Consider the following 13244-nt stretch of genomic DNA (forward strand, 5'->3'; position numbering starts at 1 on the left):
GTGCTACACTGTGATGCCAAGGAGAAACAATGAAAGGTATCCGAATAATTTTACCTGGCAGGCTCAAGGCCTATTGGGAAAAGCCTTGCATTTAAATGAGCCGCCCCTTCCTGCCCTCCTGTCCCAGTCTGTATGGGCCTGCTCTCAGTACCCACCATGACCAAAGGGAGAGAGGTGAGATGGGAAAGGAGAAGGAAAGAGAACAGGGTTGAGTGCAGTAGAGCAGCAAGCCTAATTAGACTGCACACTCAGCGGGAAAGCAGTGAAATTAACCAAACGACATCTCGCTCCATTCATTTCTCCACCCCTTCTGCACAATTTATTTATTTCTTCTCAAGATAAATCTCCGCCGCTGCTATTCTTCAACTTATGTATAAATCACGTGATTTAATGCACAGTGCAGAAGCTCGGGAACTCCTCTGGGTATTTGCTGCATTCGAAATCAAGAAATCCTACATCTCGCGAGCCGAGCATGTCACTCATCTAAATGGGTTTTACTGAATCAATGCTCCTCTATTAAGCACGTGGGTCTCATCTTTAGAACTCAACCAACAATGGCTCAGTGTTCAATATTTCATTGTCACACGAATTGGGGCAAAATGTGCTTGAATTCCCACAGCAGGCTCGAGGGAAGGGCGGTGCTGTCAGCAAACTGATGGAAAGTATGGCTGCTGATGAGGACTTTGAGCCCAACCAGGACAGCAGCTTCTCCGAGGATGAGAATCCCCCTATGAGCACTCAGCCCGAAAGACCCTGCACCCCCGGTGAGACGCTTTCACATTCCCTCTTGTCAGCAAGGTTCCCTTCATTGCTCCCCCATTTTTAATTGCTGTTTTATGACTAAATCAGACTTCATTTTCTTATCCATGCATGCAATTAAAAGTGAATGTCTTTTGAATGACGTTAAGGAGTGATAATTTCCCACCCGATTTTATCTTAATCCAGCATGAAAAATCTGAAAATTGATTCGGCCTGATTGCTTTCTACGTTAATAGGTTGAGCTGAGAGTTACTGCATGCATTAACTTCATTTGAAAACCTTGTGAGCTGCTTGCTATCTACAATGACGGTATCATAATCGTCATGAAACCTTACAAGTGACTGATTTAGAACATTCTGCGTTGACAGCAACACTGTGTGTGTGTGTGTGTGTGTGTGTAATAGCCCCTCCCACAAGAGAGAGGCACAATTCAAGATTGTTAGCAACTGATTTCATTTTAATTCATTGAATTTTTGGTTTTTTTTTTATACCTTGTCACAATGCATTCTGGGATTAACTTGTGTTCAGGTAATACATGTGATGCTGTCTTAAATTACCTTTGGGAACTGTTTTCACATTAAAATGTTGCATCCATAGGCAGCTCCGTGGGTTTTGGGAGATGGTTATTTTCTCTATCATTTGCAGTTTTAAGGTGGTGATGAGATGTCTCAGGTTTTATTTAGTAGCACAAGTTTCGGCATGTCTCTCTTCTCATCTTCTTCTGTTCTGTTTTTTCCAGCCCCTCGGAACTGTGTCATTAACAAAGATGAACTGCAGGATGGGTTACGGGTCCTCATCCCTATGGATGACAAACTCCTGTATGCTGGCCACGTCAACACGGTTCACTCTCCTGACATGTAAGAGACCCCCCACCTGAGCTGTTTCCATTCTCTTTATACCCTCTACTGTGTCTTCCTTAAGAGTTGCTTATAATAGCTGGATTTATGTAAAAAAAAAAATAATAATAATATTTTATGTATATGTGCCCTCTAGAAGCTTGCATTCTGCAAGTGAACTTTGCTTGATTGTGCCATCCCAAAGAAGCACAAAGTCACTTTTACGGACTTTTAAATTAAATGTTCCAACCTGGTGGAATGACCTCCCCAACTCAATCCGAGCAGCTGAGTCCTTAGCCATCTTCAATAATCGGCTAAAAACACATCTTCATGTGCATTCCCAAGCATGTGTCTCAGGACATTGACTGTTTCTATGGGAACCTGCACTTTCAACAGAAGTTGCAGTGACACGATGACATCACCAATTGGCAATTAGCTGTTTTTATTATTCATCGCACTATATCATATTGCGTGTTGCAGTTTCTTACATTCATAGGAATATGAGCAAACTATCTTGGTATACAAACAGTCTTTGGCAAAGGTACATTAAACCAATAAGTTAGTATATGTAATTTATTTTTTAAAAATCATGTGAAGTCATTGTTATCATGAGAACAGAACTCACAGCACTGATGGCTATGTAAAACTACCTTAAATTGCCAAATTACCAAATTAGTAATGTATTTTTTTTATTGGAAGAAAATACATTACACTGATACAAAATTAAATTGATTGCATAATTCTCAGTACCTCATGTGAGGAGAAAGTGTTGTCCTCTGAATGAAGTGTTATGTTTTGATTAACCTCAGAGCCGGTTGGTTTGGTTCAAGGCTTAGAACAAAGGCTGCTAAAAAAAAGTTGGCATTCATTCATGTGCCCTATTTAAAAAAACCGCTCATTTGAGCCACTTAATGTTACAGGGAGTGAAATATTGCCAGGTTTTTCCTATTGTAAGGTCCAGTTCAGAGTTCTCCATGGAAAAATTTGGAAGTGCAACATTTTGTTTGGTCAGGAAACAGAAGGGCTGTGAGGTGCCTTGAGGGAGGCAATGACAGAAATGGGCAGTTTTGTTTTGTTTGCACTTTGTCTCCCATGGCCTATTATCCACTTGGATGAACAAGTTTTAGTCTATTGAGGGGTGAGAGAGTTCCTCTCAAAGTCATCCCTTTAAAGGATAATCTCATTTGGTGAGAAATGTCAAACTGGTGCAGCATCTGGTCGGGGGATATTTAATGAGGGGCTCTGTTGCATTTCTGCTCTCTGTTAAATGTGTTGTCCTCTATTTTAGTTTCATTAGAGCAACGGCCCACAGTTGCTCAATAACTGTTTAGCATGCAGCACGGAAATGCATCTTCCTCTTATCAGTCCGAAAGCAAGGAGCTGCCATCATTCAGACGCCTATCACAATCCCTTCTCCCAAATTCCAGCAGTCTGCAAGCAAGAGGTCAATCAACTTGCTGAAAATCTGGATGCCAGTTCATAAACGTGTATTCCTAAATTAATGGAGGAGATAGTTGGGTGTTTATCTGTTCATTTGCAGCACATTTGCATGGTATAATGAAATATGTTTGTCATATATTGGCAGTGAAATATCTCTCCCTCTATCGCTCACTATGCATGTGTCTCTTGTACTAAAAATAGCAGTTCCAGCCAAAGAAAGAGAAGGTGCCTTTGTGCAGGACTGTTACCGCAGCTCTTCAAATGTGGGTAGTTTGGTGTGATGGTGAGAGCTGCTTACGAGATTTAATATAATGAGAACAGGCGCTAGTGCGGAGAACTTGACTGCAACATATCGCTTGTTGTCCAACCTGCCCTCTGGAAATTAAATTTTGTGACGCTTGTGCTACACAACACACTTTATCCAGAGATTGAAAATCCGTGCTTGGGCACTCAGATATTTATATGCCGCCGATGCTGTTTATATGCCTCGCCTGTCTTCATTAACAGAGCCTGTTGTGGAGAGCTTGGGCTTCTGCAGCCATGAACATACTTATAGTACATGAGAGCAGACTGGTTAATTGTGCAGTCAATAACTCACACAGCCGGTGTCGAATTGGAACTGAAATCCAGGGTAAGGAAAAGTGTCTGTTCTCAGCCTGAGCCTTGGCGTTCATGAAGCCTTTGTGTTCTGCTCAGAAAAAAGTCCTTTGGCAAAGCCATTGTCAGACTTTCAGACGTGAAAGCCATGCTAATGGGACAGGCCCATTATTTATGGGTAATGGCAAACTAATTGAAGCTTTCACTCCATCCTTTTTTCTCTGTAGCATATTTAGTTTTAGAGTTGTTGTTCTATGTAAAGAGAGAGAGAAAAATGTGACCCCCCCCCCCCCATCTTTTACTGTTCCGAAAATAATCAAAGATTTCTGAATGTCATCTCAGATAGAAATATATGGCAAATTGCATTTTGTGCTTCTACACACAACTACTTTCTTTTGAGCAGTCTTCTCCATTGACATTTTTTTCTGAAATGCTGAAGTATTTATTTATATGAAGTGATGTTTTAGTATGTGTGAGTATATGTGTGTGAATCATCAAGTACAGTTTCAAGAAATTTCGACACCAAATTAAACCCACACTGAGAAACCTGGATAAGGCTGCTTCCCAAATAAATAAAACAATGGATGTAAAACTTGATCTGAGCTAAAATTATTTTTATTATGTGAGAACAAAGAAACTTGCTATTTAGGAAGATCAGTTTCTTGGGAATATTATACATTTTGCACATTTGGCTGTTGCACAAAAATGTTTTAAAGCAGAATGCTGTAATTGCCGTAAGAATCCCTTCCACTTAACAAACAAAAATTTACAATGACCCTTCCCTTGTCCTAAGCCCACATCAGGCAAGCCATCCACAGACTTGACAGATATTCAAGGTCCGGTCCGGTCCGGTCGATCTTTCTCCCCTCCCTGACGCAGCTGGTGTGAATTTATCCCAGGCTTTGCACATTTGCAGACAGAACCAATCAGGTTTGGCCAGCAGAGTCCTCCCCCTCAGGCCAGATCCAGGAGGAAGTGATCTGGGGGACACTGTCCCACATCACCTCCCAGGTCCATGTCACAGTAATAAGGCTGCCAGTCGGTGATGGACACCTCTGAAGCCTGGCTCTGGGACCATACTTGAACTGCAGGCACCTTCATGAATCCAAATGAAAAAAGGCCAAACATCCAACTGCTCCTAACCCCCCCCCCCTTTTTTTTCCAGAAGCCTCATTTTGGATTTCACACATGCAGCTGCATGTATACGCCCATTCTGATTTATAAAGCCCATGTCCTTGCATCCAATAATAAAGAGTGACCTGCACTTTAAAGAACCGGTCACTGTTGTTTCTCTCTTTCTCAGACAACCAATAAAAGTTCAAAAGCTTCCTTTTTATTTAACATTACTGATGTGTTTGCTTGTTGGTTCACTTTGGCAGTGGAAACTAATTTAGCTGGAAGTGGGTGTTGCAGATTGTACAAAGGTGAAAACTGACAACTTCCAGAAATAATATTCCAGTAATATTCCAAATCTGTAGAGACAAACCTATGTTTAGATTGTTGTCTGCCTGCACACTAACTTAGCCTGGTCTGCCTCTTTTTATTCCCTTTTTCCATTTGCGTCAGAGGCTCAGAGCCCATTTTGGCTCTCACATGCGATGTCGAGAAACTTACTTATCTTACATATCCCCACTGCTCTGACTTCTTGACATTAAAGACAATAAAACCGCTGCAAATTTATCGAGCAAGGAATTCCCAAAAAAGGGGGGCAAGCCCCTTCAAATTGTAACTCTAAGGTTGAGCTTGAATAAGGAAGGGAGGGTGGTTGGAGAGAAAGCCCTTTGGGTATTGTGAATAAAGACCGGTTCAAAGCTCAGTGCGTTTCACAAAAGAGCCCTGTCTTTTGGTTTAGTCGCTCTGCATCTCCTGTCTACAGCCTACTACATTATATTTTTAGACAAACCATTATGCACTGGTTGCAGAGTGCAGACAGCTTCCTTCGACAGTTTCATGTGTGTTCTCACCTTTCATTCACTTTACTACATGTGTGTGCATATTATAAAAAAACAAAAAAAAAACAATGGTCTTCTTAATCTTTCATCACATTGTATTAACTTTGATTGTGAATAACATACTTCTCTCCATTGACGCATGCAGGAGTTTTAACATTTAGTCTGTTGAAACCTGCCCTCTTTCTAACAATTTACTGCAAGCTCGCATTCAGATATTCCGCCATCTATAATCAACAAAAAATGCATAGAATCCAATAGAATAGAAGTCACAACCCTACATTATTTTTATTTCTTATTTATTTTGATGATTTCGTTGCACTTTGATGTCACTACTTGCCTGAATTTGCAGTAGTTTCATGCCAGATAATATTTCATATAATTATAGCAGCTGTGTGGAACAATTACTTTTCACCATCAAATAAATTCCTAATGTATAAATATCCTGGCCTACATTTTTATTTGTTACTTTGAATATCAGGTTGCATAGTAAAATGAGTCACAATATGGAATTAAAATGGGTTGCAAATTTTATATCACTGTTAATATTTCCATGAAAACAGGATGTGCATTCCCCAGATTTATGTTTTGGGCTCATGACTGTGTCCTGTCTTACAGATACAGTGTGGTAGTGGAGGGCGAGAGGGGGAACAGGCCACATATCTACTGCCTGGAACAGCTGCTACAGGAGGCGGTCAGTAGCGGTCGTTGACACACATACACATTACGGCTCACTACAACAGGCCTGTGTGTTTTACTCCAGGCACACTCCTCGTTTCCTCTCTCTGCTAACTGACCCGGGGCACGGTGTAATATAGAAGCTGTTTAGCACCTTCCCCTGCTATTACGCTAAGGGCATGTTTTGCTCCGGTACCTCTGTTGGTTTAGGCACACACGCTTTAGTGGCTACCGCCTTTCCTTCCTAATGTACCGTTGGAAGCGGACCACTGCCAAGAGCAACCTTTACCATTACCGCCTCTCTAAGATGGATTATATACAAAATGTACATTTCCTCTCCAGAAAATGATTCATTAGTTATTCAGCTTAGAAGATAGACGACCGCAAAAGTGTCTGAATGCACACAGGTGTTGATTTAATAATCCTCTCTGATCCACACTGCTTTTGTCCTACAGATTATTGATGTGAAACCCCCCTCCATTAGATACCTTCCCCAGGGGACCCGGATTGCAGCCTACTGGAGCCAGCAGTACCGTTGCCTCTACCCTGGCACGGTCGTCAGAGGTACGCTTTTCCTGTTCCGCTTAATTGAGCACCTTTCACTGGCTATTACAGACTATTAACCAATGCGTTTTACTGCATCTGCGTTTCTCAAATGGAAAAAAATATGCACAGATGTCAACTGTCCTTCGCACAGAAGCGTAGTAAGAGAACCTTTCAGGGCTGTTTCATTTCCTTTAATCTAAATCTTTTAGCCAAGCCCATAAGCACTGCCAAACCGAGCCGGGGAATGAAGGATGGTGTGGTTAGCTACGTGCAGAGCTCTGCTCTATTATTATTTATTTTCCCTCCCGCTGAGGAAGGAGGGAGCTGGAGACTTGTCGAGAAACTCTTAAAGGGAGGTCGCTGCTACTGCCGGCATCAGCCAATGAAAATGAAAAGGCCCTGTATGAATCCCTGCAGCCGCTGCTGCACCACTGAGAAATATGCGGTCGGCCTTTTCGCGCAGCACTGTTTGCTGTTTCACTCAGTGGAAATGTAAATTGAGGTGATGCGTGTTCTTTTGTGTCAGTCATCAACCCTGTTATGTGTCCACAGGGAGCTCAGACATGGAAGAAGTGGACGACTTGATTACAGTGGAGTTTGACGATGGAGACACAGGCCGAATCCCGCTCTCTCATATTAGGCTGCTGCCAGCGGACTACAAGATTCAGTGTGAGTATTCAACGAAGCCGGGAGTAAAAGCCAAGGCAAGAAGGAGCTCATGAAACATTACCTGAATGTTGAAGTTAGGTAAACAGCCCATATATGTACTGGTTGATTTTGAGTCCATGCAGCCACTGATTTGTGTTTGGTTTTGCACTTGAAGCTTGCTGATGGATGTTTTTCCGCTAGTTGCTAGAGGGTTACATATGATTGAGAGTGAGACCGAGAGATTTGAAGTCTTGTGTGTAATATTTAAGAGCCCTGGTTAAATATGAATGTGTGTGTGTGTATATGTGTTTGATTGTGAAAATGTTTGTGTATGAAAATTTTCATAATAATATGAGTAGTAGAGAAGCACATAGAAATGTGCCAGTATTTTTGTGTGTGTGGCAGTTTTGTCAATCACAAATATCATTATTGTGTCTATTAATGTTTTCTAAACTGAATTTATCTGAACAGGTGCAGAACCGTCCCCTGCTCTCCTCGTGTCCAGCACCAAAAAGCGAGGAAGGAAGTGCAGTAAGGATGTACCTGATGGCAAAGAGACACCACCCAAAAACACAGAGGAGTTTGCTCCGAAAAGCAGGGGCCGAGGAAGAAAACCCAAACCCAAGCCCGGTAATTTCCACTCCTTTGAATCAAACATTTGCTGTCATTGACATTTTAGCTGGTATAGAAGTGACTTTTTATATATATATATATATATAAGAATAAGAATGATTATTGCTTTGGTTCAAATTAAATATTAAGACGTCAAAGCTGGTGTCACTGAAATGAGAAATGCAGTGATTTTACAAAAAGTGGACTAGATTGGTGGTTTCATAGATAGTAAATCACTTTCTTTTGTTTGGAAAGAGCTTACTGTCAGAACAGGAACTGCTTTAAACCTTCCAGCATTTTTATAGAGGTAAGTGTGTTTTTGGTCTGGCATATTAAAACCTTCCCTCCTGTGCTGCTTTCTAGAGCTTGAAGTTGCTCCAAAGGAGCATGAAAAGCCTGACACACCAACCCCAACACAGGTCCTCGAGAGGCCCCTGTCCAGCCAGAAAAGCATCCCACCGCCAGCTAGAAAAATTAAGCAAGTCTGCAAAGCCAGCCCCTCGATCCCTGTATCTAATGAAAGCCAGAAGAAAACCACAGGAATCAAGCCCCCAGCCAAAGTCCGTTCCCAGCCGCAGTCTGTCTACTCGCCGCCGCTTTATGGAAAAGTTCTGTCTGTGGATCTCTATAATGAGCCCTCCACTTCTCTGGCCTCCTTTATTTCCAGCAATGAGACTGCGAGTCCTGCGGGGAAAGGAAAGCCGGTCAAACGCTTGCGAAAGCCTGAGGAGGAGGCATCTGGGTTTGGTGTGAAAACGCAACGCAAGCAACCTCAGACCGAGATCCTTATCAAACTAGACCATGAAGGAGTCATGTCACCCAAAACCAAGAAGACCAAAGCCCTCATGATGATGAAGGGCCAAAACCTCTCCAAAAGAGAGAACAAGTCTGTCATGGGTGTCAGCTACACTACAATATCCACTGCTGACAAAACACTGAAAGCTAAAAACAAGGTAGGTGAGGCAGACCCGCCTACTACTAACGAGAGCGTGTCCACCTACAGTGTTCGTAAGCTTGGCAGTGGCAGTGAGGGTCTGATGAAGGTGAGCAACTCAGGAGAGAAAGTGAATAAAGAACTGGAGTGTCCCAACTGTAGTAGCAGCAGCAGCAGCTCGGAGTCCGATGGAGAAGAGGAGCGAGGGGCCTCGCAGGAAAAGAAGTCCAAACAAGACTCAACCAGCTCCAGCAGCTCACGGGCTTCAAGTCCCACCTCTTCCAGCTCATCCACAAGCAGTTCCTCATCCTCAGCTGGTTCTCACTCCTCCTCCTCCTCATCATCCTCCACCACCAGCGATGAAGAATCGTCCTGTAGCTCAGATGAAGAACTGGTTGCTGTTTCTCAACCATCCCCATCCACAGAGCATGTACCACCTCAAGAGGAGGAAGACGAGAAGGCAGAGTCAAAAACGGGGCCTGGCACCAAGCAGGCGTCTGACACACAGCAGCAGAAGCCCCAGAGACAGCAGAAGGTGAAGCAGGTTGTCAGTCGCCCCAAAAGACGAGAGGGAATCCACCTCCCAACAACTAAGGAGCTGGCAAAAAGACAGAGACTTCCCTCCGTCGAGAACAGACCCAAGATCTCTGCTTTCCTTCCTGCCAGACAACTGTGGAAGTGGTTTGGAAAGCCTACTCAGGTAAGCCCATGGATTTTAGGATTGCGTCTTTCTTGAAGTTCCACCAGTGCCATTCCTAATCTCAAATTATGTAATGAATTGTGTAAAGTCCAAAGTATACTTCAGTTTTGATGTTAACGTGAGGGTAAACCCTTTCAGTCTGTGCTTAATTTGTTAGCGTACACGGATGCAGGCATTCGACACGTGCACTACAAAGTGTCTAGTGTCTGCTATTTCTTCATGACTGATTAAAAAACGTCTTTTCACTTATGTAAACTAGAGCTACATGTATCTTTTAAACCTCACACAAGCACTCATGGATGTAGGTGTATGTAGTTTGTTGCAAGCGTTCTTTCTCCATGTTCTCTTTTTCAACTGTGAAAACGGCCTGGACCAAACTAATTAATGCAAGTAATTCAAGAAGTGCGAGCTGCTAGTATGCAAGCATTGTTGATGATGAAATTTACACTGAGCACTGAACACATACTCCAGTGTATAACAAAACAAAGTATACTTTGGGCTTAACTGAAATGACGATAAAAATTATATTTAGTTTTCTGGAAAAAAATGGCCAACTCCTTTGTCTTGCTAAGGCTAATTTCAAATCTAGCATTTTATGTATAATAAATACACGTAATTGAATAATATTTCTGAGCTTTTTGCAGAATTGAACAAAATTACAGTTTGATTGGAAATTTTACACTATGAAAATAGTGTCCTGTTTTTTTTTTTCACGTCACATATAGTTAGTCACATACAATATACAGTATTGTGCAAAAGTCTTAGGCCACTAGTATTTTCAGCAACAAAAATGGTTTTAAGTAAGTTATTTCTATGTTTTGCTGTAGTGTGTTAGTAGTAAATATCAGTTTACATTTGCAAACATTATTTTTGCCATTAATTGTAATGAGATTTTTGCTTGCGCAAGGAGTCTGGCAGCAGCCAGTGCTCCACACATCAGTGTCTTGGAGACATTGCCAGAGTTCTTCTGGATTGAGTCGGTCTCAGTTTGTTCTGTTTCTTCATGTTATTCCAGACAGACTGATGATGATGAGATCAGATCTCTGTGTGTTGCACTGGCTGCTGTCAGACTCCTTGTGCAAACAAAAATCTCACTGGATTATTAAAATTAATGACAAAAATTATGTTTGGAAATGTAAACTGATATTTACTACTGATACACAGCAAAACATAGAAATAACGGACTTAAAACCATTTTTGTAGGTGAAAATACTAGTGGCCTAAAACTTTTGCACAGTACTGTATAATGCTCCTCATTGACGCATTCCTTTTTGACATTTTTAGTGGCATAGATGTTTGGTGTTATAAAAAAAAAAATGCAACAACTGTGAGAAAATAAAAACACTAAAAATTTTATCCAAAATATAATAATGGTTAATGTTTCTTTCACTCTCTCTCTCTCTTTTTTTGTTTAAGTGATAGTTAAATTTAGTTTTTGTTTTTTCGAAAAGTTGCAAATATGTAATAAGTCCTGGTAAAAAGTTTCCGAAACCATTGTAATGTACCTTCATATAACAAAGGGAAAAAGGTTAAAATCTGTTAGTTTTAATAACAATCAACCCCCTGGGACATAAAAGTGCCCGAAGAAACATCATTTGCTTTTCCTTCAAATTCTTACAGAGGCGGGGAATGAAAGGGAAGGCAAAGAAGCTTTTCTACAAAGCCATAATGCGTGGGAAGGAAATGATCCGTATTGGAGACTGTGCTGTGTTCCTGTCTGCCGGACGACCCAACCTCCCCTTCATTGGACACATCCAGAGCATGTGGGAGTCCTGGGGAAACAACATGGTGGTCCGTGTCAAATGGTTCTATCATCCTGAGGAAACCAACCCTGGAAAGAAACTTCATGACAAAAAGGTTACTTTTTTTCTCCCTTTGCTAAACAAGAATAATGGTTTGTGGGCACTGCATCATGACATTATTACTGGAATGGTACTTGATCTGTCCCAGTCTTGCCTTTATCTGGGTTTGTAGCTAATAAAATTTTGTTTGGCAGAACTGGGATCAAATGTCTGGTCAAAGTCTTCCTGCTGTTCTGCAGGCTTCCAGTCAGAGAAAAGACTTCATGGAGGTAAGAAAACCAATCCAGTAAATGGTTTGATCATCTTCGTCTGGGTGAAAGCAGACTGATAGATCTCTATGCTTTCTCTTTTTAGCGGGCCCTCTACCAGTCCTCTCACATTGATGAGAATGACGTCCAGACCATTTCTCATAAATGTCTGGTGGTCAGCCTTGAGCAATATGAGCAGATGATTAAAACTAAGAAGTACCAAGACAGCGAAGACCTCTACTACCTGGCCGGCACTTATGAACCCACCACTGGAATGATATTCAACACGGATGGGGTTCCTGTTATCTGCTGAGGATCAACAAATAAGACCTGTTGAGCTAAACAAATGAGATACAAGGGCTAGACAGATGTGTTGGCTTTACCCAAAGCCCGACTAATCAGATGAGTTCAGAAAACGTCCTGACAAAGACGAAAGCGTCCATTGAGAAACTACTTCCAACAGATGTCATCATGTGTGCACATCATTTCAAACATGATGGTTGATGGTATTGAAAGTGTTTGGTCTGTTAATGGGGCACATTGCGTCATGATTGTGGTGGATAAATGATCAGGAATCTCAAGTTGAAAAGTAAAATGTGTCAAAGAAAGTGAAAGCACGTGTAAAATGTCTTGAAGGTCAACTGCATCTGCACCGCTGAGCCCTGTTTGCCTCAGCCATCACCGGTGTGGCTGAAATGGAGGCGACACCACTTCTGCAGGACTCATTCTCCGGGTGAGAAGGCCTGCTTGCAACCAGCTTTCTTTGCCACGGAACCAACAACGGAAAGAGTAATTAAAGCTGACAGGCCTTGTCACACTTTTGCCCTAAGAGTCGTCCCAACCACATGCTCCGCTGTCCAGCTACTGCTGCTAGATCCCTGGCAGAACTTCAAGAGCTTGCTAATGAACTCAGACGGGTAAAACGATAGCAGACGTAAAGCTGCGGCTCATGTGAGATGCACTTAAAAGAAAGGACAGAACTGTGGTCTGAGAGCCTGCAAGGACTTTTTTTTAATAGGAAAGTGTGAGTCACTTTTCCACCAAGCAGCTTAGAAGATCTATCTGAATATTTATATACGATCCCTGCATCTCAGCCGTGAAATAAAAGGTTTCTTTAGGCAGAAAGGTTTCTTTTTGAGAGTCAAGGGCTCTACTGGGACGGATGTAGATGACGCCTATTTGTAAATACATGCATACAAGGTATATACGATATGAACAAATATATTTTATTTTCGTGCACCATAGATTTATGTGACCGTAATTATTTTCAAAGCAGCAAATTAAAAAAATAAAATTAAAAAAGCTTTAATAAACTGTGAATAATGTTTAAATTTTAACAAATATCAGGAACTAATTTTAGAGTACGGATCTTGTAAGTTGTTACTGGAATCTACAGATGCCCACTACATTTTCGACTTAATGTAATGTAATCTTGATATCAAAACTACTATTACAGGACAAATGGTTTGTGGGATTTGACAGTGTTCGAAGCCAG

The 13244-nt window shown here is 41.7% G+C and overlaps 1 protein-coding gene across 4 annotated transcripts in view; it reads left to right on the plus strand.

Moving 5' to 3' along the window:
• Positions 1–12286, plus strand: part of LOC132149356 (trinucleotide repeat-containing gene 18 protein-like) — a 64326-nt gene extending 52040 nt beyond the window's left edge. For 3 of the 4 annotated variants that reach the window (XM_059558521.1, XM_059558519.1, XM_059558523.1), the window contains exons 21-30: positions 620–764; positions 1499–1616; positions 6200–6275; positions 6715–6823; positions 7358–7474; positions 7925–8083; positions 8429–9699; positions 11320–11556; positions 11696–11770; positions 11856–12286. In XM_059558521.1, the coding sequence (XP_059414504.1) occupies positions 620–764; positions 1499–1616; positions 6200–6275; positions 6715–6823; positions 7358–7474; positions 7925–8083; positions 8429–9699; positions 11320–11556; positions 11696–11770; positions 11856–12062 (2514 nt within the window). In that variant the 3' untranslated portion in view covers positions 12063–12286. The remainder of the gene's footprint in view (positions 1–619; positions 765–1498; positions 1617–6199; positions 6276–6714; positions 6824–7357; positions 7475–7924; positions 8084–8428; positions 9700–11319; positions 11557–11695; positions 11771–11855) is intronic. The other variant, XM_059558522.1, reaches the window with a different exon arrangement.
• Positions 12287–13244: the final 958 nt, after the last annotated feature.

This window comes from Carassius carassius, chromosome 9 (genome assembly GCF_963082965.1).
Source record: "Carassius carassius chromosome 9, fCarCar2.1, whole genome shotgun sequence".
Lineage (NCBI taxonomy): Eukaryota > Metazoa > Chordata > Actinopteri > Cypriniformes > Cyprinidae > Carassius > Carassius carassius.